The 26215-nt window shown below is 41.9% G+C and overlaps 4 protein-coding genes across 7 annotated transcripts; 2 read left to right on the top strand and 2 right to left on the bottom strand.

Annotated features, from left to right (window-relative positions):
- Positions 1-863: 863 nt before the first annotated feature.
- LOC109484464 (sialidase-1-like) lies at positions 864-4438 on the top strand. 2 transcript variants are annotated; one of them, XM_019787732.1, is made up of 6 exons: positions 864-967; positions 1483-1675; positions 2102-2370; positions 3092-3274; positions 3604-3823; positions 4187-4438. In XM_019787732.1, the coding sequence occupies exons 1-6, from the start codon at positions 869-871 to the stop codon at positions 4399-4401; spliced, it is 1179 nt and encodes a 392-aa protein (XP_019643291.1). In that variant the 5' UTR covers positions 864-868; the 3' UTR covers positions 4402-4438. The 2 variants fall into 2 exon arrangements, with proteins under 2 accessions (XP_019643291.1, XP_019643290.1); XM_019787731.1 differs by lacking the exon at positions 3092-3274 and adding an exon at positions 2870-3055.
- Positions 4439-6099: 1661 nt separating this feature from the next.
- LOC109484478 (sialidase-1-like) lies at positions 6100-10273 on the bottom strand. The gene is made up of 7 exons (XM_019787746.1): positions 10156-10273; positions 9395-9465; positions 8996-9114; positions 8478-8740; positions 7658-7840; positions 6880-7099; positions 6100-6334 (listed from the first exon to the last, which is right to left on the bottom strand). Exons 1-7 carry the CDS (start codon positions 10243-10245, stop codon positions 6117-6119), a joined length of 1164 nt encoding a protein of 387 aa, XP_019643305.1. The 5' UTR covers positions 10246-10273; the 3' UTR covers positions 6100-6116.
- Positions 10274-11203: 930 nt separating this feature from the next.
- Positions 11204-12925, top strand: LOC109484399. Its single transcript, XM_019787647.1, has 5 exons — positions 11204-11497; positions 11858-11927; positions 12070-12129; positions 12367-12513; positions 12753-12925. The coding sequence occupies exons 1-5, from the start codon at positions 11204-11206 to the stop codon at positions 12923-12925; spliced, it is 744 nt and encodes a 247-aa protein (XP_019643206.1).
- A 665-nt stretch (positions 12926-13590) lies between these two features.
- On the bottom strand, positions 13591-26110 carry LOC109484453 (rap guanine nucleotide exchange factor 1-like). Of its 3 annotated transcripts, none has more exons than XM_019787715.1 (16): positions 25922-26110; positions 25054-25445; positions 24129-24632; positions 23232-23515; positions 22785-22900; positions 22275-22431; positions 21467-21542; positions 21097-21178; positions 20715-20807; positions 20048-20233; positions 19471-19650; positions 18467-18545; positions 18067-18168; positions 17577-17674; positions 17010-17141; positions 13591-16623 (listed from the first exon to the last, which is right to left on the bottom strand). In XM_019787715.1, exons 1-16 carry the CDS (start codon positions 26008-26010, stop codon positions 16458-16460), a joined length of 2736 nt encoding a protein of 911 aa, XP_019643274.1. In that variant the 5' UTR covers positions 26011-26110; the 3' UTR covers positions 13591-16457. The 3 variants fall into 3 exon arrangements, with proteins under 3 accessions (XP_019643274.1, XP_019643275.1, XP_019643276.1); XM_019787716.1 differs by having other exon boundaries at positions 22317-22431; XM_019787717.1 differs by having other exon boundaries at positions 24534-24632.
- Positions 26111-26215: the final 105 nt, after the last annotated feature.

Raw genomic sequence — 26215 nt, 5'->3', positions numbered from 1 at the left:
TGGGCGGGGGAAGCTCTTAGAGCCCCCGAAGACACAACCTGCCTGAACACCCCAATACCCCAATCACGATCAGACTGGATACCAGGCTAGGTCTTCTAATAATGATTTGAATGTAGAATATTTTACTGAACTGTTCCCGAATGGTGTCCGATCCGGGGTTATCCGAGGTAACGCTAAATGCACATCCCCCACCAAACAATCCCCCGTTCTAGAACATCTTTTTTCCTGAAATTTGAACCTGGCAACGGTTCCAGAGTAAATCCGTAGTCCCAGGGGACGGGGCAGGACGTTGCAAGACTGTACTCCACACCGATCGGCCAGACATGATATATAGTGTTGTAGAAAACACCAAAGTCTGAGATTTTGTGTCTATTGTAAATACCGTACATCTACCAACTCTTACCAGGATAGCACAATCAGCACCAAGGACGCCGTCAGTTTTTCGTAGCCTGAGGGAGCTAACTTTGGGAGCTAAAATAGGTTTCCTAACCAGGCTAGTTTGGAGGATCAAAGGAAAGGTAGATACATGTAATGTTTCAACCAAATTACACTTAGATAAACTTAATAACTCAAACTTAAATGTGATCTGTACCGAATGCTCAATAACATGGAAGCTAAGGCTCTATGTTACAGGGCCTGAAACCTGCGCGCTTCAGAGTTGAATCGCTAAAAGCTGATTTTCGATGGGGCCCAGCATACCTGTAACGTTACGTACACAGGACAAGGCATGATTACTCTAGCACATTTGCCAAGAAGTCCTTCAAAACATTTACTAGTAAATTCAACCCTTTGTGACAGAAAAGTGGAATCTTCCTATTGTCTGTAACAACAGAGGGCGTGGTCACATGACGATGTCGTCATAAGCAAGATGGCTGAAGTGAAGCTTGTTGTGATAGTTTCAGCGTTTGTTGTTTTGGTGTCTGCTCTGCCCTCCTTCGCCACTTTCCTGGGTCCAACGCAACGAAAAGTGAGAGCTTAAGTTTTCTGTTATGATTTGGTGTAGTTATAAACTAGCACCGCGCTGTACTAACGTATTAGACGACGTTGATCATTTATGTAGCTGTGTTGTAATTTGTGATCACCTGAATAAACAAACTCCTATAGCTCTTGATCAAACAAAGGAAGTCTGTGAATGAAAACAAAATGCTCCATAATTGAACGATCATGATTTGAAGTTTATTGGCATAATGCATTTCTATTGGGTGGTCAACGGTGCATAAAACAGCAATCTTTGTCCTGAATGCAGGTTAGATAACCTTATAAGACAATAATCTCCCTGTTTATCTTGAACCCAACTGTATTTTGATAATCATGAGCTGTTTGATTTTTCCATCACATTTCAACGGAAAATCAATTGATCAAACAAATTGATGCATGATCAAGGTAAGAAAGAAATAAGAAATTGTGTTAATTGCTGATGCACAATTAATTGCTGATGACAATACACATAACAATTCATTGAGAGTTTTTCTTTCATTTTAGGTCAGTCCATTACTGTTGGAGGAGCAGGTAATATGGCTTGCCGGCGGGGGCCAGGGCGGCGTGAGTTCGTACCGGATCCCGCTGCTGTCCCGCACGCCAAGAGGTCACCTGGTCGCCGTGTGTGAAGCCAGGAAGTACAATGCTGGTGATGCCGGGGAAAAATTCCTGGCCATCCGCAGGTCAGAGGATAAAGGTGAGAGGTTACTTTGACCATGACCTTGTCATTACCTTATCGTCTGATGCAGCGGGAAGGTTTGTTGACTGGGGGTCATGTGGAGTAACGGTAGAGCATTCGGCTCTGAACCAAGAGGTTCTGGCTTCGAATCCTGCCAAGTCACCGACCTTGTGCCCTAGGCCTTGGGAAAGGCACTTAAACCGACTTTCCTGACTTCACTCAGGTGAAAATGAGTATGCCAGAGTAATCATTGTCATGATCGTGGGCAACCAAACCAAAAGTCAAACTTTCAAAGAAAAAGAATTGAAGACTGTTTTATTTTGTCTATATGAAAAAAAATTTTGAAAGAAGTATATGACATCAGGATTGCTGTGTTGATTTCACACTGCTAATCAATAACGCCAATTGGTATTTAACATTTTTATGATTAAAATCATTCTATAGGTATGACATGGCAGCCTCTAGGATATGTGTTAGATGACGGCACCTACTTTGACGGTATCGGGCTGGGCTCAATTCTCGTGGACGAAGAGACAGCAACCATGTTTATCTTCTACTCCCACTGCCCGCACTTCGAGAAGTGCACGTTTTCCACGACGTACGTGGTGAACAGTACAGACGATGGGAAAACCTGGGGACAGCCGGTGAACATCACAGGCATGATTGGCATGCACGGCAGGGAGTTTGAAACAGGACCGGGGTTTGGCATACAGGTAAACTGATTAAAGGCAGGGTGCTTAGAACCAAAATATATATTCTATGTTGGTTGTAGATATTGCCATAGAAACCTATCTCTTTCAGCTGCAATATATCTATTTTTAGCCATGATCTTTCTGTGCTTTTTTTTCTCAGTCAGTATAATGTTGTCCTTGCTGCTGACATTGTAATACATGTCTGTTTTTTACTTCTTTTGAAGCACAGCTTTTGCAGGTTTTACTTCAAGTTCAAGTACTCAGCTTCTTAAAAAGTATGTAGATTGCAGTGTTTTGGGATAAGGTGCTTGGCATTCAGGCCTCAAACATTCTTTTTTTTTTTTTAAATATTTGACCATAGGAGCTGTGAAAAAGTTTCTAACTATTTAAAAGAAAGTAGATGCAGGAAGATCACAAATCTTGCCAAAGTAAAAAGAAATTGTGCCACTGTGATACCTGACCCCCAAAACACTGCAGTCTCATACATGTAACATGTCTTTACTCCATGTTTGATTTCCAGAAAAAGCATGCTCCCTACCAAGGCCGTTTGGTCACATGTGGCCACTCACATCCAAAACACGGCAGGATGGTCAGTTGTGCCTACAGCGATGACCACGGGAGAACGTGGGCTGCCGGACAGGCGCTACTGTCTATTCCCTTCACCGGCAAGCATGAAGTTGGAGACTTTGTCCCTGGAGAGACAGAGGTAGATATGACTGCTTGTTCTTCCCTTTCTTTGTAGAAAAAGTACCCACCGTATAAAGGCCGACTTTTTACCTGCGGGCACGGCACGCTCCCGGCGGACGGGGTCTTCTGCATAGCGAGTGACGACCACGGGAAGACTTGGCGGAGCGTCTCGGCCATGACTGGCATTCCTTACAATCAGGCCAAAAGGACGGGCGATTTTGATCCAGATGAGAGCCAGGTATCGACTTTATTTCTTGCTTTTACTTGGAAAAGTTAGAGCCACACAAGGGGAGACTGGTGTCCTGAGGACATTCCTCACTAAGTACTGTAAATACTTTATATTCGTGGTAGCAAAATTGCGTGGTCTGAGAAAAATGGACGTGTTCGTGGAACTATATGTTCGTGGCGGCAGGTGCTCGTGGTAATAGTAAATTTGTCGTACAGAAGTGACCATGATAGCTGTGAATATAAAAGTGCCATGAAAAAATTTTGATGTATAGTAAATGATTGCACTTTTTCCACAGTACACCATCTAATGGTAACATCTTTTCCTGCTCTTGCCCCCAGCTTGTAGAACTACCAGACGGCTCCATAGTGATCAACGCCAGGAACCAGTACCACTACCACTGTCGCTGCCGTATCGTGTTCCGCAGTTTTGATGGCGGCGAGACGTTTCCCTTGCAGCACCTGTACTTTGATGAGACCCTGGTGGACTCTGCGGTGGCTGCTGGGCTGTACTACCACGACGGAGTCATGTTTTTCAGTAATCCGGCCAATGACAAGTCAAGTAAGGCTGTTTATATACAGGACTTTGTGGTCTGTTAATAGTTTCATCAGGTTGGCAAGAGATCTTTTAAGAGTATACATAGGTTCTTCATTCAACAACCAGAGGTTTTCACATCTGATGTTTTGATGACCATTGTGTAGAAACCAGAACCAGTCATTGTTGTCCTGAAGAAGGTGACAGATGGTCATGGAAACATTGGATGTGAAAACCCCACTGTCTTTTGAACTATCCTTTCTTATACAGGACTCTTTTATACTTTTCATTTGGATTGCGTACCAGGACGTACCCCTAGTCTTGTTGACAACTGGGGTATTTATGCAACACAACTAGGTTTGTATAATTGGCTTCACATTTCTGTTTCAGGAGAGGACATGACTCTACGTTGGAGTTACGACAATGGCACAACCTGGGCTGGGTCGTACCAAGTCTGGCCTAATGCTGCAGCCTACTCCACCCTCATGATGCTTCATACAGACACTGAGGACAGTAAATACATCTATCTTCTGTACGAGAAGGGACAGAAAAATGCCTACTCCACCATCTCTCTGGCAAAAATCAGTATATATGGAGAGCTATGATGAATGTTGTCCTTTAATCGTTGTTAGTGTGAGAATATGATATAATGGTGAATTGTGAAATAATCATGAGTCTTAGATGACCAAATTCATCAAATTCTACAAGTTATAGCCATTTTTAACGATATTTGCCACCACGTAAGAGTGCAATAATCTAAGGTCTTACATGCACTACATGCAGTATTCATGTATTTTTTAATGATTGTGTTATTCACTATCTATTATTTGTAGAAGTCACATATGGTGATGGTTCATATATAACATTGCAGTATGTAAAATCATACACTTAAAGTTTAAACTGTACATATATGTATGTACAAAATGTAGTGATTACATGTACATTGTATTTCTACAGTACAGTGTATTTTGATAACTCGGTGGAGGACCAAAGTGTTAAACAAGGACTTTTATTCAGGATATTTCTTTTAAACTTTCTTTTGGAAGTGCACTTATGATGCCAATGCTGCTTTTTATCGAACAGAGAAAATATGACTGTATAAAACACATGAAACCGTGTTCTTTGTCACTTACTTGTGTATGACATCCTTATTATTTGTGTACATGTACTTAGATAAAGACAGGACAAAGAATGCTGAAAACTTGAAAATTTGTATTGATCTCCAGCACTGTAAGCTCCTTGATATAAATCTATATAACATTTGGTGCCTAACAGCACCCACATAGCCTGAGTGCCATTCTGGTTAGTTTACAATGGCTCCCAAACTTACAAAGTTGTATATATACCTGTATTGCTAACATTAATCTCTTTGTACATGAATATACACTCAAATGCTTAGATCCTTTAAATTAAATTTTACAATCTCAATTCTTTCTATAAAACAATTAATAGAAACAACACTTTGGTGGGTACAGACACTACTGTACAACAGTGTCAGAAAAACAACTGGCCCCATAGACATACATCATACAACTATTTCAACTCTTTGTGATTAAGATTGCGAGCTGGCAATTTTCAATCAATGATGAAATCTCAGTAAGATTGAAATTAAGCATCAATGTACTAAGTACAGTACAGTTGAAAGTACACAAACTTACAGATGCCTGTATATTGCTCAGGTGTCTGGCAAATTTTATGGCACCTTATGTTGTTTAAAATCAATTCGATAATACAAAATCCTCTACATGATGCAGTTTTCATGGCTATAATCCAGTACTGAAATACTCTATATACATACATTTTCTACATGTAATCCATGTAGTATGTAAGAAAAATTACATCCTTACTTATCTTGTATGGCAACTATTTTTTTCTTTGCTTGGTGGATCTTGTGCATAGGTTTAAGACTTCATATGCAGCTAAACATGAAATTTACCACCTGAAAGCAACAAAGCAGTACGTCACAAACAAATCTACTGCACAGTGCCAACAGACTGGGATTGATATTTAGAAGAGATGGTGGAAAAAATCCAGAATGCAAAGCAGAGTCTTAGCAACACAAGGTAACGGAGGTCCGCTGTTGTGTGGTACATGTATGTGTGGAGTGAGTTGTAGTTGTAATTGCACTTGTGACACATGTTATTGAATATTCACTGAATATTCCCTGAATATCTTTAACGTGATATGCAATAAAATCCTGGACATTGACCTTTAGCACACTAAAGTAGCCATTTGGCTACCAATTCTCTAGTGGTTACAGGGTTAGGCAGCAGGGAGAAGGTTAAACATGGATATATCTGTTCATAATCTCTGAGTTTCCTCATAGGTTGCCATACAAACTTATCTTCACCAAGGAAATACTTTCTGCTGAACTCTTCACTCCCTTTTCATACAGCAGGTACAGATGTTGCTGGTCGTCCATGTCGTTAGTGGGCAGCATCATGAGTGTGGAGTATGCGGCAGGTTTGTCCCAGATGGGCAGCGCTCCCGGCCATGTCGTACCGTTGTCGTAACTCCACCTCAACATCATGTTCTCACCTGGGAGGAACACAAGAGAAACACACGGCTCAGTCTCTTGGGCTGGGAATAAATTAATGGCTTAATCTTTGGGCACAACACCTTTACATCTCTTACATGCCTTAAGCATAAAAATGACAGACAAAAAAAATGCCTTGATGTTGCAGACCACATTTGGTTCAGAGCAATTCTTGAGATGGCAAGAACACGGAAGGACAAGAACTTCCAACAAGGAAGTTTGCAGGAAAACTAGGACAACCCAGTTTGTCTACTCTGGCCTGCAGTATGCAGTATGGTGGTCTGGCCGCATTGCAAGAATGCTAAGAACACGACACCCTTCAGTGACATTGAACTGGAACCCAAGGGAAACAGTCATGAGAGACCTAGAGATGGGTTTCACTTGGGAGGGAGCAAGAAGGAAGCACTGGACAGAAGAGAGTGGAAAGCAGTGGTGAAATGGATCCTTGAGCAACAATGACAATGATGATTATGCTTAAGAACAGCTACTGACGATGTCTAGCAGTATTTGTAAAGCACATAGAGATGACGGAAGAACAGCTACTTACGATGGACCTCAGAAGCAGTGTTGCTGAAGTACATGACCCCGTTGTGGTAGAACACGCCTGCGGCAACGGCCGGGTCGATCAGGGTCTCGTCGAAGTACAGATGCTCCAGGGGGAAGGTCTCCCCGCCGTCGTAACTCCTCATGATGATGCGGCAGTGGCAGTGGTACAGGTACTGGTTCCTGGCGTTCACTATGATAGAGCCATCCGGGAGCTCCACTGGCTAATGAGAGACGTACAAAATGGAAAATCTGCTATCAGGAGGATTTGCAATACACTGTATTTCATTACAATATGGAATTGGATTGTGAGCTCCACTGGCTATGGAAAATGTACAAAATAGACTATCGGTCATCAGGAGGATTTGCAAGATGCTGTATTTCATTTACAATATGGAGTCAAAAGATCCATTGAATCATGTTCAGTGTAATCAGCGGGACTACAAAGTAACTCAGCACTAGGTTTTGGGTTTGTAACAGTCTAGGAAGACATACCAGTATTTCAGAAGGAAAAATTGTTCAATATTCAATACAAAGAGGAAAAAGAAAACAGTTGAAGCATTTGATTCAATAACTGCTGGGAAGACAGATGCACAAACAAGGCAAAGTTTCTTTAAAGTAAACATATGACAATTATGACAGTAAAAAGAGACAGAGAATGTGTGAAAACTAGCCAACTGCTGCCAACCCCTGTGTCAGGGACCCCACAGCAGTATAACCAAATACAGGATACTAGTACTACAGAAAGAAAGATGGGGAGGTTTGTATGTCCTGGGTTGTACCTGGTTCTCATCTGGGTCAAAATCCCCCCTTTTCTTGGACTGCTTGTAGGGAATACTCTTCATGACTCCGCTGTACCTCCAGTGGGCACCGTGGTCATCGCTTATCAAGCAAAACACACCGTCACCAGCCAACGTGCCGTGGCCACACGTAAGCAGCCTGCCTTTGTTGGGGGCGTACCTTTTCTGCAGGGAAGGAAAAACGTAAGACAACACGTTTAAAAGATGTCTACCTGAGGTTCCCCTGGACAGAAGTCTCCCGTCTTCTTGCGCTGGCCGTACGGGATGCTCTTGACTGCGTCGTACTTGGACCAGTTTTTCCCGTGATTGTCGCTGACTAGACAGGAGATGGCGTTCAGGTTCAGTGTGGAGTGCCCACATGTCAGAAGCCTCCCCTTGTGAGGAGCATACTTTTTCTAAAAAAGTCACAGAAGGGACAGTTAAAAGAGCACAAAAATTTACAGAATGCTTTTTTATCAGTCTGGTAACAGGGGCTAGAAGGCTCCTGCTTTACTGACCTATGGCAAAGCAATCACTTTTGAAGAATAGAAATGGTACTGACAGAACAGCTCAATCAACTCAACAGCTACTGACTTGTCTTTCATGAGGACAGATCATAGAGAATTACTACTTTTTCCTACTTAAGGAATACATATAGTTTGTAGAAGTCAATGTACAAGTGTTTTAACTTGGCTGAGGTCTGAGAGATAAACCTACACATACATGTACATGAACTGATAACAGAGACATTTTAAATAGAAGTAAAAGGCAACAAATAAAAAACGCAACAAAGAAAGATAAAAATGCTTTTGTGTTGACCAACCTGAATACCGTATCCAGGTCCTGGTGCAAACATCATGGTACCAATCTCCTCTGAGAGATTTCTGGGATGACTCCAGGACTTGCCCTCATCCTTACTGCTGACCAGGTAGGTTGTCGACACCTTACACTCATAGTAATGTGCACAGTGGGTGTAGAAAATGAAGATCTCGTTGGTGATTTCGTCCACCAGGATGGTGCCCAGGTTCATCCCATCCTGGAAGGAGCCATCATTCAGGACATAGTCCATCTCTGACCAGGTGAAACCTGCATGACAAGGAGGAAGAAACACAAATACTGGTAAGAGTACTATAATCTTGTTTTGACTGTTGAATTATAAGCAGGGTTCTTTCCTTCTTCATTTTAAGACAATACATACATTGTATGATTGATGAGAAGTTAGCAACTACAGTGTATTTTTACTTTAAATTACATATCTGATATGTATAGATGCTTTTGTATGCCAGAAGAGTATCAATATACATTGCTAACTAAATAACAAATAATGAAAAGTAGTCTGACCTTTGTCCTCTGACCTCCTGATGGCCATGAACTTTGGCCCTGAGTCACCCGAGCTGAACTGCCTGGCCTCCACTACTGTAATCAGGTTTCCTTTGGGAGTGCCCACCATGATGGGGATCCTGTGGGGAAGTGTAACAGTGAGCTTTCAAGTGCTACATGTACCAACTGACTCCTCTGACAGGCGCTGGACATTTGGCCTAGATGTTTAGGGCGTTGACTTGAGCTGGTAGCCCGGATTACATGTACCTTTTTATTATATACTGTGTAATACTAGTAATGCCATTTGAATTGGACAGCTGATAGCTGCAAGGTAAGTGTAGGATACGTGCTTTGGGCTTTAATATCCATAAAAATGGATACAAAACCAGAAATCAGTACATTATTGCACACTGAACCCACCTGTATGTGTGGACCTCTCCCCATGTGCCGCCTACGTACAAAAGTTGCTCCTCAACTATAAGGGGTGAAACCTGGAGGAGGAAAGAAGTACAAAAGACGTTTTCCCCACAAGCAAACGGATCGATCAGTTTTGTTTGTCATTCGACATTGTTACTGCTTCTAGCCTGTGTATACAAGCTCTCGGCTGGAGGTTAATGACCCCCACGGCAACCTAGGGCGGCGGCCGCCAGGAGCGCGATTAGTCAGGCTATTACTGCTTCCTGTTGATCATGAATACAGTGCACCTGTCTTTTAGCATTAGTGGACGTCCCCTTCAGTAAATCATGTAGACACCGAAATTCCCGTAAACCCACGATGTAAAAGGTTAACAATCTGTTCTTTTCTAATTTTTGTCGAAGAAACTGTGTTACACAACTTCAACTCGTCTCTTTATATTTTTGGGTGACGTCCTGGCTGTACCGTTATGTCAACATACGAAACGTTATCCAAACATCATACGTTCAGAAAGTCCAAGACCATACACGATTTTAAGACACTTTAGCTTTAAGATTTTAGCCAATGTTTCAGAGGTAACGTAAGGAAAGTAAAGGCGAGGATATCGCAGACCGCCGGTACAACAAGATCAAGCCTTTGTTTACATGGGATCTAGTGATCTCTGACTTGATCGACGACGTAACACAATTTTAGAGACATCTATGACAGTCTACTCAGCATTAGGTCTACCAAACGTTCAACACAGAAGCTAACAATAGTCCTCTTACCGGGCTAGGCTGTTGGCTGCTCCCATGTTGGCATAAACCCAGGAGAAATACGGACAATACTGCAACAAATGTTGTTCTTCCGTCCGCCATGTTGTCGTCTTATGACAAAATGTCATGTGATTCCGTCAGGACCATACCACTAAAATGGGAGGGGCTTCAGCACTGAACAATGCCATGAAAGTCACATGTGTTTGTTTTACTCGGGCAAAAGTGGATCAAAATCGATTTTATCATGTTCCCATGCATTCTTTTCCCATCGATCTGTATTGTAATCTGAAATATTTGCTTAGAGTCAATCAACAAGTTATAGATTACATCCCCATCAATTACAAACCAGCTGCAAAGTGATCGAAACTATGGGGGTAACGTGAATGGATAAGTTGTAATGGGCAAATAAGCGAAAAATGGCAATGAGTGAATGGGAAAGTGTAGAGGAATGTGTTTATTGGTCCACATGTCCATATGGATGGCCTAATAGTCAGTTTAATACAGCGAACAATCTACTACTAATGCCGCTAAGTACTGTAAATGTGTTAACGTTATAACATAACGTTATGTTAAGACTTAGCCTGTTCTTTCCAATTTCCTGACTCATCTGTATCATCTGTGCAACTTCCTTCCATTGCTGGTCCCTTAACATACAAGACATCAGAGGTCTCAGCCACAACGATTTCGCGTGGCAGGAGATCACGCTCACGATGGACCTGTCCTTGGTGCTGACTGCACTGTCGAGTCTATGCAACACTGGGAATCGAGAAGACAATCTATCTAACGTTACGCCGTCCACTAGCGTACATGCTTTCAACAATAACCGTCAGTCTACGAAGGCGATGTCAAATTGATGCACAAGCCAAGATACTAGTAATGATAAGATTTCTCCACTCTGTTCAGGGACTTTCTAGCCTGAGTACCATCCGGAAAAATCATTTCTAGCGTAGCGTAGCAAAGTCCGGATGGCTATGGATTTTCATAACACAGACATTATTCTGGAACATTTATTAACGTAAACGTAAACCTTGTGACGCTGTTCTAATTATGACGTCACAACATGGAAGGGAGAAACAAGACGCCGGTGCAGGTAACCACGATCACACTTTGTGGAGCCACTTGGAGACCCAGGCTGAGCGTCTCTCGTTCCGGAACGCCCACTAGCAACGCCAAAAACAAGATGGCAAACGTGTTCACCCGCCGGAGTCGGCTTCCCCGCAACATCACCTTCACAGACCACGGGCCGGTCAACACCCAGCCCCGCCTCATCCCCAGGAAACTCTCCCCGACACGCCTGCACAACCCCCAGCCTGTGGGACTGGTGTATCAGAGCCCCTACAACAGGGACAACCAGGTAATATTACGTGTCGACATGTATAGATCATAACAGAACAAAACTTTTCGAATAGGACGAAAACGAAAGTACATTGCTTCAATGAAGGTTAGACATACCGTCATACGCAAGGAATTTCACTGACGAAAAATAGCTAGTGGCTGCTACTTCAAACGTCTGACGGTTTCCAAAAGTTATCCAGTTGCTTGAGTAACAATTCCTTGTGCATTGGCACAATGGTAAATGGCATTGCCATGGGATGCTTTCGTAGAATTTTCACCTTGTAACGAAAAAGATATTCGTTCTGTAATGTCAAGCGATGATACAACGTCAACGAGCGATGTTCCTATAGCAATCTCGTTCTCTCATGTTCATCTTCAGACATTTGGCATCTGGGAACCGGACCTACCGCTGTGCAGAAGCCGTTTCCCTGACATGTTCAGACATCTAGGTAAAATCTCTACTTGAAATTTACCTGTTTTTCTTTCTTCTCGAGCACACATTCTTCGAGGGCCAATGAGATTTTCTCCGCTATCTTTTTTGTTTTGCCATTTCCATTTTGTCTATGCCTTATAGGAAACTTTGTTCTTCAGGTCTGACGAATTTTTCCACTGGACGCTGCCACACTTTCACTGTGCCCAAGTTTGAAAAAGGTGATCCTTGAATTTCAACAATTGCTTGATCTGAAAGCCTGTATGGTTGGGCTTTACTCGTACTAAGTTTTCTTGGGTTCGTAGAAGTAAAACGTCTTGTATCGCGCCATGATTTGACGAAAAAGTAGCGATAGGACTTTGCTTGTCGTTTGTTTTTCGAATTCGCCACTCTTATTTCATACTTTCTTTGTCTTTGAAAAGAACTTTCTCTTGTTAACCAACTTCCCTGAAATCCAGGCGGAGCTCCGGACATCAATCACTCCCTTGACTCCACATACCGGCAGAAGTTCCAGTGGCCGCGCACGCCCGATCCCAGGTTCAGGGCCGGGGAGAAGACAACCCGCTTCGGAAACAGACCCGACGACGGCCCGGCCAGAGGTGTAGGTGGGTGCTAACTCTTGTGTTTGAAGGCATGGCTGTTTCTTGTTCTTTTCTGAGGTGGTAGATACTAGTACTTAGTAGTTCAGTTGGTATGTACGTAGCGACGTCCACTGTAGGTTTATTTTCATTTTCGCGAGACGCTAGCACCGCTTTCATACAATAGCCCTAGTTTAGTACATTGTTTGTCTGGGCAAAAAATGCATACAAGACCTTCATGTTTTGTCGTTTCCTTAATTCCCCAGTTCCCAGGATGGGTTTGCCGCCCATCGCCACCAAGATCACGTTACAGAGTCGGCCTCCTTCCAGAGTCTCCTCCCGGGCAGGCGCCACGTCTCCCAAGAAATGCCCGAAGTCCCCAACAAAAGCCCCGCCATCTTCAAGGAAGGCATCCACAGAAGATACCACAGTGCAGTAACATATCAACGTACTCTTTTCAGATTAATAAACATGCCGCATTAAACCACTGCCACTGGCACTGCTGAGTCTTTGCATTACTGGGCTGAATAGTACTAGTATGTTTCTATATCTGAGTCTATGAAAGGTAACAGCAGAGTAAAATCGTAAAGCGTTGCTCGTAGACTGTAACACCTTTGGTATAGGATGGGATTACATTTCAGCACTAAGGACAATGTAGTATAGCAGTGGTGGGAAGGTTCGATGTTTTTTTCAGCACCAAGGACAGTACTAACTACTACATTTCAATGCGCACAACTACATTGTATGTACTGCACCCCGGATGGAAGGATAGGATATATTTCAGCACTAAGGACAGGGCCTACAGACTAAAGACAATGTACTGTTGCAGTGGTGGCAGGCTTCGATGTTTTTTCCAGCACACAGAACAGTACTAACTACTACATTTCAATGCACACAACTACATGTATGAACTGCACCATGGATGAAAGGATATATTTCAGCACTAAGGACAGGGCCCAAGGACTAAGGACAATGTACTGTAGCAGTGGTGAAAGGCTTTGATGTTTTTTCAGCACCAAGGACAGGGCCATGTTTTGGGGATATAACCATATACATGTACTTGTAGTAGGTGTAGCAGAGGAAGAAAAATATCGAAGACCTTTAACATTATGGATGGCTTTTATTGTAAAATTTACAAATAACTTTAGGTAACACCTTCTGTAGACATAAAAGGCAATGCATGTCAGCACAGCAGGGTCTGGCTTTTACACAATTTCATGTCCTATCTCTTTACAGGGAATCCATAGAAATCCCTTATTTACAAAACATTACAGAACAGAAATATATACACAAGAACAAGGGATGAGCAATACACAAATGTAGAAAATAGAGGGAAAATATTCTATAATAACAATAAAAATGTAGGAAACTTAAAGGAATCTAGAAATGAAATTCGTATGATACAGCTTTTGGCACTTTGTGCTTAAGAATCACTATGCTATATTCTATCAAAACATAAAACTGTTTGCAAACATATTATACATGTATGTAAATGCTGACCACCTTAGCTATCATACAGAAAGTATCTATGCAATTAACATAATCACTTTTCTTGTCTCTCCTTTCATGAACATACATGTACGTCAAACAAATGTCTACTAGACTTTGTACTGGATGTTGCTTTTGGTATGCAATCTAAACAGAAAACCACCCATCAAATGTTGGTAAAACTCGCAGAGATTTCACCTTATAATATAGATTCACTTCCCTTTTTGACTACCAACAACTGGCAAGTTTGAATGCATTTTGGACATAGTTTGCAAATATTGAAACAGGTCATGTTTTGTCAATGCATTACAGGGCTTGCTGTCTGAACTTATCTAAAGCTTACTTCCCTGCATCTTTCAAGAACATTTCTACCATGACACATGGTATGAAAGACACTGAGTGACAAAAACATAGTCAACACATTTGCTTGCAGGCTCTCTGCTACATATGAACACTTTTGATGCACTGTCCATGAAGATTTTAACTACAGGTTTGTATGGATGAACACATGGCAAAACTGATGCATAACTAACAGCCACAAGTTATTCTACTAACTGTGGAACACATCTTCACTTGTTACAGTGTTTGTTATAAGTGCTGTTTGCTATGGTGTCAAAATCTGTTGACTAGTCTTATCTATACTCTTAACACAGCCAGAGGACAATTGTTCAATGGTAACATCCCTTACTTTAGTGTTGCTATCTACATACACTAGCCTGGGATGTAACACAAGATGTGATTGGCTACAGGTATGGCAGCAAAATGTCTTCCAGAATGTCAGATGGGAACTAGCAAGAACTTACTCCCTTTGGTACAGGGTTTAACTTTGTTCATCTCAAACACATTTCTCCTGAACATAGCACATGCAAACAAAAATATGAAGGTGTGTCATTGGACTGTGTACTTTTCATCTGTGTTTGTATACGAAAATTAAGAAATGAAAAACACTGCAGCCAGTGGTTTATGCCAGAACATTATGTACCTTGACTTATTGTTCCCATAGACTGTGTTCCATCTTGGAAGAGCATGTCATGTCTTAAGTTTGTTTTTCCTGTCTTGAAATATTTCACACTTTAACTACAGTGATGATATCTACAGCATGGAAGACAAAGAACGCTTCTTTGTTCAACTTGTTTCATCTTCCAAGACAACTGTCATGGCACTCTCTCTAAAGTTCCCGTTTCAAAACCGCATTTTCCTTCACTGCTGCCCATGACAAGCAGCTTCTCTATCAATTCCAGTTCTCAAATTGTGGCTGTTTCCCTTTCTTTTTTTTCTGTTCCTCTGTTTCTCTTCAGCCTAACACCTCCTCTAGCCCGGAGAACACCAGGGCTTACGAATCATTTACAAAATTTACACTATTCCTTTCTGCTTTCTGCCTTGTCTGAAAGGCTGTCTTTTCAATCAAAATCAAGACATTTCATCTCAAAGTGTGAGGAAGCAAATGCCAGCATTTCATAATCCCTGTCACACAGATGTTTCTAGAGAAAGGAACATCTTGCATTGTAGTTTATATTCTGTATAGTAGTCCAGTAGTTACACTGGGTATGAAGTTATGCATGAGGCCTGTTTGTAATGCCCCAGATGTTAACACTGTGGCCCTTTGAGTGGGCTCACATTCAACTTTTTTCAAAGATATAATCTCCAGACCAGAGAGAGATCTGGTGATAATAGTAGACCAGTTTTTGTTCTGTATTTCATCTATTTCTCATTGTGACAAAATGACATACATACAAATGTATACTGATACCATGAATGGATGGATGGCTTGCTTTACCAGACTTCTTTCTTATGCTGGTCCCAACAAAAGACAGGAATCGACAGAATGGCAAGTTGCTAAGAAGAGAAAACTCAATCATTTAGTTGCTCAGTTGCCATGAGGTGTATAAAAACAGGTTATATCTGCCACTGGCTGTGTGAATAAACTTCCATACTATGACCTGTATGAAACAGCCATTAAGTCTTTCTCTCTCGGCCTAGCCTGGGTGCCATCCTCCGTAGTTACCACCAGCTCCCTATTGTTGCTGGCAATCATGGAGCCAGCGGTAACTACAGAGGATGGCACCCAGGCTACTCTTGGCGTTCTAACTGTTTGCCTCTCCCTTTTTCATTTGTAGGACAAGAAAGGCAAAGGGAGACCATGTCCCTGCGAGTCATGTTCATCTCTATATGATCTATATGACTTTATATAAAAAGTTAGCCATTACAAGAGGCTATCTTCTTGTAATGACAGTGTCCACTTGACTCCAAATTTTTGCACTCCACTGAACTGACATTCATCCATGGGGAAATATCAGCAGCCTGTGCCGTCAGTACCACGCCCCTCTGTTTCAGTGTTACATTCCAATTCCAAAGCACTGGACAACACTGGATGATTCCATACCAGAATCAAGGGGGTGTTTTGATTGAAGTTACAAAGTGGTAGATGATACAATAAATATGGGATGAGATGGTTTGTAAATAAGATTTTTACACTGAATGGTTCAACTGGAGGACTCTGCAGGTGGTGGTTCCTTTGGCTCGGGCTTCCGCCGCACGCCGCGAGGTTTGATCTCCAGCGACATCTGCCACAGGGCCTCCTCTGACAGGTACTCGTCAAAGTTGTTGAAGAACGTCTGGATCTTCTCATTTCTCTTGAAGTCGTAATGCCTGAGGGGAAGGAACAGGTCTCATTATGGCACAGAACAAAGAGAGATGCATAAAACTTATGTTGGTTTTTAGACTTGTCAGCAGATAATTGTTGCATCTTTTTCTTTAAAAACTTCTAGTTACTCCCCGCCAAACCTTAAAAATACTCTTAAACTTTTTTTTAAACTGCAGGAATGGCAACAGTATGCCTCGGACTGCAATGTCTAACTTGTAATGTCTCTCTGATTTCTATGGGACATAAGAACATACATGTATAAGCATTTCTGTAATAGAATAAGTCACAGTTTAGTTAAGTGTTCATCCTTTTCAAGGTGATGCCATAAGTTCCTGTTTTGCATGACCAAGACAGTTAGAATAGACCAGAAAAGCGTACGCTGAAGACTTACACTTGTTTGAACCTGCGCACATTGTCCAGGATGTTAAACTGCTGCCAGCGCTTGGCGAAATTGATGACTCCGTCCTCCAGCATGTCGGGGTTGCCCAGGTGAACAAACGTGATGTCCTGCAGGATAAGCCCTCTGTAACAACACAGGACAGAACATCAGGGGTGTGGAGAATACGTACTCACTAAACTGAGAACGTCAGCAGAACATACTGCACCTGCACGAAACCCTGATTTTTCATGGTTTTTGATGGATGTTTGGTCAACGTTGCATAATAATTTTGCATGTTGCAGAAGATATATTTTCTGACATAACATTTGGAAACTAAAGATGGGATGTTAAGTTTATATGCGCAGATACAATCTACATTTGCATATATCTATACATAGATCAGTGCAGGTTAGGTGCAGGTAGATATCAGAAATACCTGCACTAACCTGCATATGCAGGTGGTACTTCCAACCCTGCAACTTAACCATACAACAGCTTAAGCAAAAGACTAACCAAGAGCATTTATAAATACTCCCTGGAACAAACATAACAAGCAACTGACAAAGTCTGCAGACTTACAGGTAAGGTATACAGGGTGGTTCTGCCTCAGCCAGAGCTGCCCGGTACGCCCGGAATGACGAGGTGCTGTCTATCAACGTGCAGTACTCTGCCAGACCCTGGGATACATATAAAAGATAGCAATGTTCAACAGTTGTACACAATGCTATTGAGTTTCTTGTAGATGGTGAACAATGTACCCAAATGACTGGACACAAGAGCAGTGATAGAGAAAGCTCAATGCTCAATTTTGTGAAGTCTCTTTGATTCTTAACATCAGAGGAAAAACTCTAGCACTCACATCGACATCCAGGTAATGAGATACATCAGGAAATTGTTACTCAAGCAAGTGGATAAATTTTTTTTGCACTTAAAATTTCACAAGCTCCCATTAAAATTTTTCCTGGTACGTCTTTAAAAAGAACAATCTTCTACATGTTGTAAACAAGATAAGTTGTCAGCAGCAGTCATTTTTTTTTACAGAAATGTACATAAGAAGATTTTTCCTCACGTCTGTGGTTTGCTTCTGCCACTCCAGTCTCCGTATGGGGGCAGAGTCCAGCGCTGAGAGGATAGCCAGGTACGAGTTGAAGTTGTTAAACCGACGAAGGTGCTAGAAGGGAAGTAAACATATATTCATTGTAGTTGTAACGACATTGTAGCCTAGCCTACATTACCTTTTGTGTCAGGTTTGGCTGCAGCATGCAACGTTAACAAGAAATTTCCTGCTTGCACCATAAAACTACATGTAAGCTAGTCACCCACTAACACTACCTATTTTAGCATTTGACACCAAATTTATATTGGTTATGGGGTAAGGCAGCAGGGAGGAGCTTAATATATCAACTGGCAGCTGAGTTCTGAGTCACTCTAAGCAGTTCCTATGAACATAACTGTTCTGTAGCTGTTACCTTCATGATTTTGATGAATCTGTTGACCAGTTTCTCTCTCTCCTGGGCCTTGGGTTGTGTGAGGATACAAGACCGACACCTGGGGTACAGAGAAACAAGATACGCAGTACCAGCGTGGCATCCAGGCCTTACACAAGCACAACGTAACCAGCTGGAGAGAATCCAACGCCGTGCCGTCAGAACCATCCTTGGCAAAAAATACACAAACTATGCTGACGCCTGTCTCCTACTTGGCCTCGAGACTTTGGAACGACGGCGAGACCACCTCTGCTTGACTTTTGCCAAAAAACTCTTACAATCTCCCGACTACCGGCATTGGTTCCCTCCCCGCCGTGGGGAAATCAGTGGACGTACAACACGGTCCAGTAACCAGATTGACTGTTTTAGAACAAGAACCGAACGCTTTAGAAACAGCGCACTACCATACATGGTTAAGTTACTGAATAACTCTGAAACGGCAATGTAAGAGTAATCTGTTGCTAATGTTGTACAACAGCCTTTTTTTACTGCGTAACGTTTAACATGTATATTGACTATAAATCCATTTTCTAAAGCAGAGGAATATTTTACGATTTATAAATTTTAACAATATTTAATAATATGTAATAAGTTTTTAACAATAATACCCATATTTTAATGACATTTTGTGACCTCGGAGCAATTCAGGCAGCCAGTATGGCTGCCTGCGAGTCTGTTGTCAATGTGATGGTAATTGAAATTGTGTATGTTTCCAATTTGAAATAAACCATTCTAAAATACGTCAATGATGACATTCAAATTATGATCCTAGATGCAACAAGTCTTCTCTGAAAACGACACTAAACTGTTGTCTACACTGCAATTCAATGTCACTTTCTGTTGTAACAAACAGGGATTCATTATTATTAATAAACATGCTGAAACCTTCCTATGCTTTAAATACACATCACATCTTTTCCTTCAAGTTTTAAAACAAAGTGTCCCTCAAAATTTACATTGGTGTGTCTTGAATTGAACTGTCTCACCAGTAAGACATCTTGTTGAAGTGCTCCGTGAATGTGGTAAGGTTCGGACTAAGCTCCTCCGACTGCTCCTTGGCCCAGGCCAGGATCTCAGGAATCTCAATCTTCTGGAAGGCCTCGGCGTCGAGTAGTGTCATCTGTTCTGCCAACTCCTCCCCCTTAAAGTCAAACAAACTGGCACGCCTAGAAGGGCAAAGAAACAATTATATTTTCTGAAATAACTGTTGCATGCGTGATAACACTAAGAGATACATGTAGTACTGATAAATTGGACAAAAAAAAACACACGAAGACATTAGATTTATCATAAGTAAAGCATACGTAAGAATAACAACAACACTATTGATTCTGAAAGGAAAACTTTTTCTGAGGTAAACATGTTATGTTTTTTTGCACATTACTGTCAGAAAGACAGTGGATTCATCATAAGTAAAAGCATAATTAACCTAAGCTAATTCTTACAAATACCAATCAATTCTGAAAGGAAAAATCACTTTTTAGGGGTAAAATGTTATATTTTTTGTACATTGAAGTGAATGACAAGTACATGGCTTAGAATTCCAAGCATGTTTTGACTTACTTGACAGACACACTGAGTGCAGACAGTGGTGAGAAATTGTTGTTGAGGGCCAGCTGTTTTCTCTGGTCACATTTGTTCAGCATCTTGTTCCTCAGTAGCTTAGCCAGAACCAACTCCCCGTCACACAGCAGCTTAAACACCAGGTCCATCAGGATCTGGATTATCTCTTCCGTCAGCTCACCAATACTGTACACAAAATAAAACAAACATCGTAAATCTCCCTTTCAAGTACAACTGTAAATCTTTAAACATTCGCAATGGTTTTCAGTGCTTGAAATACTGCAAACAAGAACACAAACACCATTTTCATTCTCCAGGGCTCGAAATATGGATGCAGGTATTTCTAATAGCTGCCTGCACCCAACCTGCACTGGTCCATGTCCATGTACTAGGTTCATACATGTATATACATGTAGCTGTATGTTGATTTTTATTTGCGGCATTGACCACAAATTCATGGCACCATAACTATGCATTTCACATGACTACTGTACTACAGAATTATTTCAACTCAAAACATGGAACACTGTGAAAATAAATGAATTTACTGTTACTGTAGTTCTGCATATCCTATACAAACAGCCTCCAGGATAAATTCAACCAAGTACCATGCTTGTAATGCTTATATAATAAGAACCAGAAGTTTTTGTCAAAAAAGGTTACTCACCATAACTCATCAACCACTCTGACCAACAAGAAGAAGGCATTCCGACTGGCTCTTTTTCTGGTGTTGTCGGACATGTGGCGAAACTTGTTATATGTGGGATCAGTTAAGAAGAATATAGTAACACATCACCTTTCACATCATGTACATGCACTAATTTTACTCACAGACTTTTGATCCTTTTTATGTTCTTAATTTCATTATCTCCATGAAAAATGCAGATACTGTTTTTTATCCTTGGTACTGTTTTTGTATGGAATGCTATGGGTGGCAAATAGCCTTTCATATCAAGAAAAAGTGAGGTTTGGTCCCCCTACCAGATTGTTCTACAACTGCAGGGACATGTTTGGTAAAGTGTTACTGACAAACTTGGTTGAAAGGATATCTGTAGAGCAGCTTGTCAATCAGGCTCTTGGGTGTGATGAAGGTTCTGTAGGTCGTCAGGAATGCTTCATAGAACATCAGGTCTGAGTGAAAATAGAACAAACCGTGAGAAACAAACAGGGAGAAAAGGGAATGAAAGGCAGTCAATTCTGTAGTATAAATGGCCCCAAATTGTAGCTTGGGTGCCATCCGATCAACCAAACCGGAAGCAAGCTGTGGGAACAGATGTCAACTAACCAGGATAGTACCTGAACTAAAGGACTTAAGTTAACATTATAACAGTAACATTTGTGGAGTTTTTGAAATACACAAAATGCTATTCTTCAGTGTCCTACTTCCGTGTCCTACTTCTATACAGCACATGATCTCACCATTTTTGTCAGCTCCAGTAGCGTGCACTATCAGTACATCCATGGACCCCCCACGGAGATCAGGCCCATCTTCTCCCTGATGAAAAAATCATGAAAAAATTATTAAAAGTCAAATTTATCAAGAGGTAGATGGTAGAATGTAACTTTATATAATGGCTCCATTACACAGATTGCAACATATGAGTAAACAACAACAGAACATAATTATAGGCAATCAAGGATAAGATAAAATACATATCTTTAAAGTTGTGATAACTGTTGCAACATTACATACTCAACATTCGCTTAATATATAGAAACATTCACTTTGGGAAGGTACCCATTTGAAATATACAAAATGCTCCAGTTCTGTGTCCTACTGTACAGTGAAAACAATGACAAAATGGTGCACTATGTAACTCCACCAGGCAATGCAGCTTGTAGTGAGAAACCTTTGAATATGTCATGAGCATTATGGCAATGGATGCAAAGAAATCCTGGGAAATAAAAGCTGAAATGTGGCCCCACATGCTGAAATGTGAGCTTACATGCTAAGAGATGCCACACACTTAAATCTCTGATACAAAAAAACTTCACACCAACAGTTTAACACATTGTACAAATCAGCTTTAATGCCCTTCACTGTGATAATCACAATGCTCCACCACGTTTTACAAACCTATCCTGGCACCACAAGGCAAACACAGCAACAGAAAGTCACACCGTGAAGCCGCCAACACTCCACACAGCAGCACAGGCACAACAAGCCCAAGCCAGGTGAAACAAAAGCACAGTCCTGCTATGAGTGGGAATGGTGAGTTGTACTAACTTTTGTTTTTGGCATCGTGTGGTATTTCCTGGGGTAACCCACCTCTTTCTTGAAAACTAACTTGTCGGACACGTCCAGAGCGTCCAGTGTGCTGGGTTTGGTGGCGGTGTCTCCTTTGCTCTCCTTTTCTTCAGGTGTACTTGGTCTGTCCTCCAAACTGAAAAGACAAGAATTCACAGAGCTAAGTCACAGGTAAAGCTCACAGGTAAAGCCTTAATGTCTGCTTTAGTTTAGTGATGAGGATTTTAACCATGGTCAATATTGACAGAAGGAGGCCATACATAAGTCACTGACCTGACGCTTGTCATCAGCATGTAAGAAACTTCATAACACGTTTCAGATTGATGACTTTTCATCTTACCACTTATGATGTATGGGTTTGAAGTTTTGGAGATGTTAACTTTGAATTTCTCACAGAAAAAAATACTAGTAGCAGACAACAGTAGGCAGAAAATGGGGTCTCTTTGTTTGAGATTGTTCCTTATCTATGTAACAAAGGCAGTTTTGTACCTAGTACTTGTTGGAGAGGGTTCTATGAGGCTGATGGACTTGTCTCTGGAGGGGGTCTCGTACATGGAAGGGGAGGGGATGGAAGGTGACGTGTAGTGTCGTCTGTTATCCTTGTCCTGAAACACAGGTCGGAAAAAGAACACTTTGTGAGCAAAACAAATCCATCTGGAACAAAGACGTCTACTGTATACACTCTCTAATACGATGTAGTATTCCTGTAATGTGTAGTTGTTGCAATAAAATATTGGCAACACCTTATTCTTTGTGATAGAGGCACAGTATTCAAGATTTTTTATGGACATTCTTTTTACTTGACATATCAACTTCCTAAGCAGCATAATTTCCTTTACAAATTTCCTTCAGAAAAAAGAAAATTCAGAGACAGTTCATCCCCAACACAGAGTTGCTGAGGGTGAAACATGCTACAGTTAGTTACCTGGTACTTACCAAATGTTTTCTTTTCGGGGGAAGGGCCGGGGCTTCTACTGGTACATCTCCAGCTTCTGGCGTTAAGTGGGAAAATCTGAAGATGTTTCCGGCAGAGTTATAACTTCCGGAGGGTTGTTCTGTGTTGTATTGCACATTGTCGTAGGGGGAAGTCTCCATACAGGGGCTCAGGTTATCGTAAGGAGACATTTCAAGTCCATTGTACCCGGGGCCCTGGTGGGCCGAGTAGAAGAAGTTTGGGCTGGGCTCAGAGTAGTCTCCGAACATGTGGATGTACGCTTGAACTGTGGAGAGAATAATCACAATGGATAATAAATTCAGTAAAGGTACTATACGTGTTCAAACTGTTGTACCTCAGAACAGAGTAAATTTTACCAAGCAGGTTTTTTTCAATGAAATACTAGTAGTGTTTCTTTTTTTATGTTTTACACCTTGCATCAAATTAAGAGATAAAATGCTTAAAAAACAATGCAAAACTCTATAAGTGATTGTCTACATTCAAAAAGAATGAACTATAACTTAACTATAACATCATTTTAAAAAAAATCAACTGTTAAAGTCTGACTGAGAGAACTGGTCTGAATAAACTGATATCCTAGTCCTTACATGTACTAGTACATTAAGAATCTCTTTAATTGAGCAGTTATTGTTATGAATCTATACAACAAAGCACAGCAGTGTCAAGCTTTGTTCACAACAAAAACAAACTCCTAGTAACTCAAGTACAAGTCAAGTACAGCAACTATTTCTTAGGCAGCCTTGATTACTTGTATGTTTCACTAAAAGCAAACATCTCCACACACAAGAAACTCCACAACAACCTAACTAGACTCCATGTTTTACGCAAGCCGAACAACCTAAGTACAAGGTGAAGCAAACACATGAACCCCAACTTACTGTGCTTCTTTTTCATTGGTAGCGGTGGCGGAACATCTGGGTCAGGTGACCTGCTACCACACTGAGCATTCTGGGAAGACATAGGCTGCAACAAGGCATGCTGGGAAACGCCACTCATATGAGCATGCGGACTACCAACGTGATGCGAGAACGGGCCGTCAAACGAGCTGTCCTGTAACAGGTTATCGTAACTGCCATGCGGAGTAGTGTGCTTTCGCAATTTTTTCGGCAACTTGGGCGGAGAGTCTGTGTTTGCGGCCCCCGTTGCAGTGTCAAGAGTGTTAGCGGGGCTCCGCTCTCCGCCGAACAGAGAGTCGTGGCTGGCCACGCTGCCTCGCGATCGGTTAGTGGAAGCGGAGTCTGTGGAGTCACTGTCATGCAGACTGGAGCGGTTGGAGGTGTTACCGGGGGGGTCGGGGGAGGCGGCCTGCAGCATCCCGTCCGTGCTGCTGGTCTCACTGCCCTCCAACATGTACTGGTCGTTGATCAGGTCATAGTCGGGCTCTGGAAATACAGGTGGCAACAATCCCGAAAATAATTTCATCAGAAAAACATAGGATACAGGAATTTTCTTCCTATACAACTGGTAATGTTCAGTGCCTGTCAGACACCTTCTGCAGAGCTTCTGGCTAGAGTATTGCTTCTTGTTGCTTTACGTAGCCAATGTAGTTTTCACTTTTGCCACGAGAACACAATCGTGGCTGAAGCGCCACCTATGTTGGCTACATATTGCATCCAAAAGCAGTACACATGTACTTCAGTCAGATAAACTGTTCAATACACATTACAAAATAAAATACACATTTACAATACACATTCTACATAAAAAGCACGAGATAACATTTTCAGGAGTTATTTCCTCTTTTACTTTTAACAACTACCACCATGTATTTTATAGAAGGTAGGAAACCTTTCCTAGACCTACCTGAAAAATTGAGCGTGTCCATGGAGTGTCTGAAGCTGCCACTGCTGACACTGCTGGCTGACCCGCTGGGGAGGTCCACTACGTACCCTGAGGGGGACGTCCCATACGGTAACTCCCCCTGTGCAGGGTACGTGAAGACGGAGTTGGAATATCCCGATGTTGATGCGGGGGACGGCGTACTCGGCGTGATGTTGAAGGGTGGTACCACGTTGGTGGGGGGGTAGCCCGCGCCGTTGGAGGGCGTCCGCGAGATGGGCTGTACCACTGCGAACTTGCGATGGGGGGACTTCTGGTAGTCGCCGGGCATGGAGTGCGTTCTCTGCGCCGGCTTGGTCATCTTGGGGGGCAGAGCTGGTGGCATCTTCATGAAGGGTGGACTGGAGTTCCTGTGTCTATTGGAGCCGAACATCAAGTCAGTACAGTGTCAGTCAGTACATAAATATCCAATGACTTTTAACTTTGCCACTCTCAACTACAGGACATTGAGTACTAACAATTTGTTGCGTTGTTGTATCTATACGTCAATGAAGGTTAGACATCCATGTAATGAGATACAGTCACTGACAAAAAGTAGTGGATGCTACTTAAAATGTCTGACAGTTTTCAAAACCTGTCTAGTTGTTTGAGTAACAATTTCCTTGTGTTATACATGTATCTATAGTATGTTGGGGGTTAACTAATAGCCTTTGTACAAATCTACAACTAATAGGAATGCTCCTAATCATCTCTCAAGATGTAAGGATGCCTACAATAATCATCTTAGTTCTTGTAGGGCTTTGTTAATGTATGCACCTGCTGGCCTTTGCCACCACTGTTCTGAATGAGGCTAGAAAACCTTTATGACACCTGGCAACTTAAGATAACTGACCTGTCCACATTGATTAAGATCCTGTCTCGTGGTAAGGCCGGTTTGGGTGGTGGATCATCGCCTGAAGCTTCTGATGAGCTGGTGGACATCAGGCTCTCTGTGGACCTGGCGATAGGCGAGGTCTGCTGAACTATCTCCTTCTCACGAGGGCTCAGCGGGATCTCTCCTAGGGAGGACCTGTGGCCATTGGGACTGGGGAAAGGAAAATGTACACAGGTAAGGCATCAACCATACAGACATCCCAAGTTTTGATTACAGCATCCTCCTTTGAACTCTTGAAAAGCTATTATTAGT

Source organism: Branchiostoma belcheri, unplaced genomic scaffold (assembly GCF_001625305.1).
Source record: "Branchiostoma belcheri isolate BF01 breed outbred unplaced genomic scaffold, Haploidv18h27 scaffold7, whole genome shotgun sequence".
In the NCBI taxonomy this organism is placed as follows: Eukaryota; Metazoa; Chordata; class Leptocardii; order Amphioxiformes; family Branchiostomatidae; genus Branchiostoma; species Branchiostoma belcheri.
This window is presented reverse-complemented; position numbering and strand designations above follow the sequence as displayed.

What these genes read in the sequence shown, in the direction of transcription:
- LOC109484464 (XM_019787731.1), top strand. Translation starts at nt 869, where the DNA reads ATGGCTGAAGTGAAGCTTGTTGTGATAGTTTCAGCGTTTGTTGTTTTG. An exon ending in CCGCAGGTCAGAGGATAAAG is followed by an intron (nt 1,676 to 2,101) that starts GTGAGAGGTTAC and finishes ATCATTCTATAG; the next exon opens with GTATGACATGGCAGCCTCTA. An exon ending in GACCGGGGTTTGGCATACAG is followed by an intron (nt 2,371 to 2,869) that starts GTAAACTGATTA and finishes TTTGATTTCCAG; the next exon opens with AAAAAGCATGCTCCCTACCA.
- LOC109484453 (XM_019787715.1), bottom strand. Translation starts at nt 26,010, where the DNA reads ATGTCCACCAGCTCATCAGAAGCTTCAGGCGATGATCCACCACCCAAA. An exon ending in AGAGTGGTTGATGAGTTATG is followed by an intron (nt 20,234 to 20,714) that starts GTGAGTAACCTT and finishes TTTTGTGTACAG; the next exon opens with TATTGGTGAGCTGACGGAAG. An exon ending in GCACTCAGTGTGTCTGTCAA is followed by an intron (nt 19,651 to 20,047) that starts GTAAGTCAAAAC and finishes TTGCCCTTCTAG; the next exon opens with GCGTGCCAGTTTGTTTGACT.
- LOC109484478 (XM_019787746.1), bottom strand. Translation starts at nt 10,245, where the DNA reads ATGGCGGACGGAAGAACAACATTTGTTGCAGTATTGTCCGTATTTCTC. An exon ending in GCAGCCAACAGCCTAGCCCG is followed by an intron (nt 9,466 to 10,155) that starts GTAAGAGGACTA and finishes TTCCTCCTCCAG; the next exon opens with GTTTCACCCCTTATAGTTGA. An exon ending in CACTGCTTCTGAGGTCCATC is followed by an intron (nt 6,335 to 6,879) that starts GTAAGTAGCTGT and finishes TGTTCCTCCCAG; the next exon opens with GTGAGAACATGATGTTGAGG.
- LOC109484399 (XM_019787647.1), top strand. Translation starts at nt 11,204, where the DNA reads ATGGAAGGGAGAAACAAGACGCCGGTGCAGGTAACCACGATCACACTT. An exon ending in CCTACAACAGGGACAACCAG is followed by an intron (nt 11,498 to 11,857) that starts GTAATATTACGT and finishes GTTCATCTTCAG; the next exon opens with ACATTTGGCATCTGGGAACC. An exon ending in CGGCCCGGCCAGAGGTGTAG is followed by an intron (nt 12,514 to 12,752) that starts GTGGGTGCTAAC and finishes TTAATTCCCCAG; the next exon opens with TTCCCAGGATGGGTTTGCCG.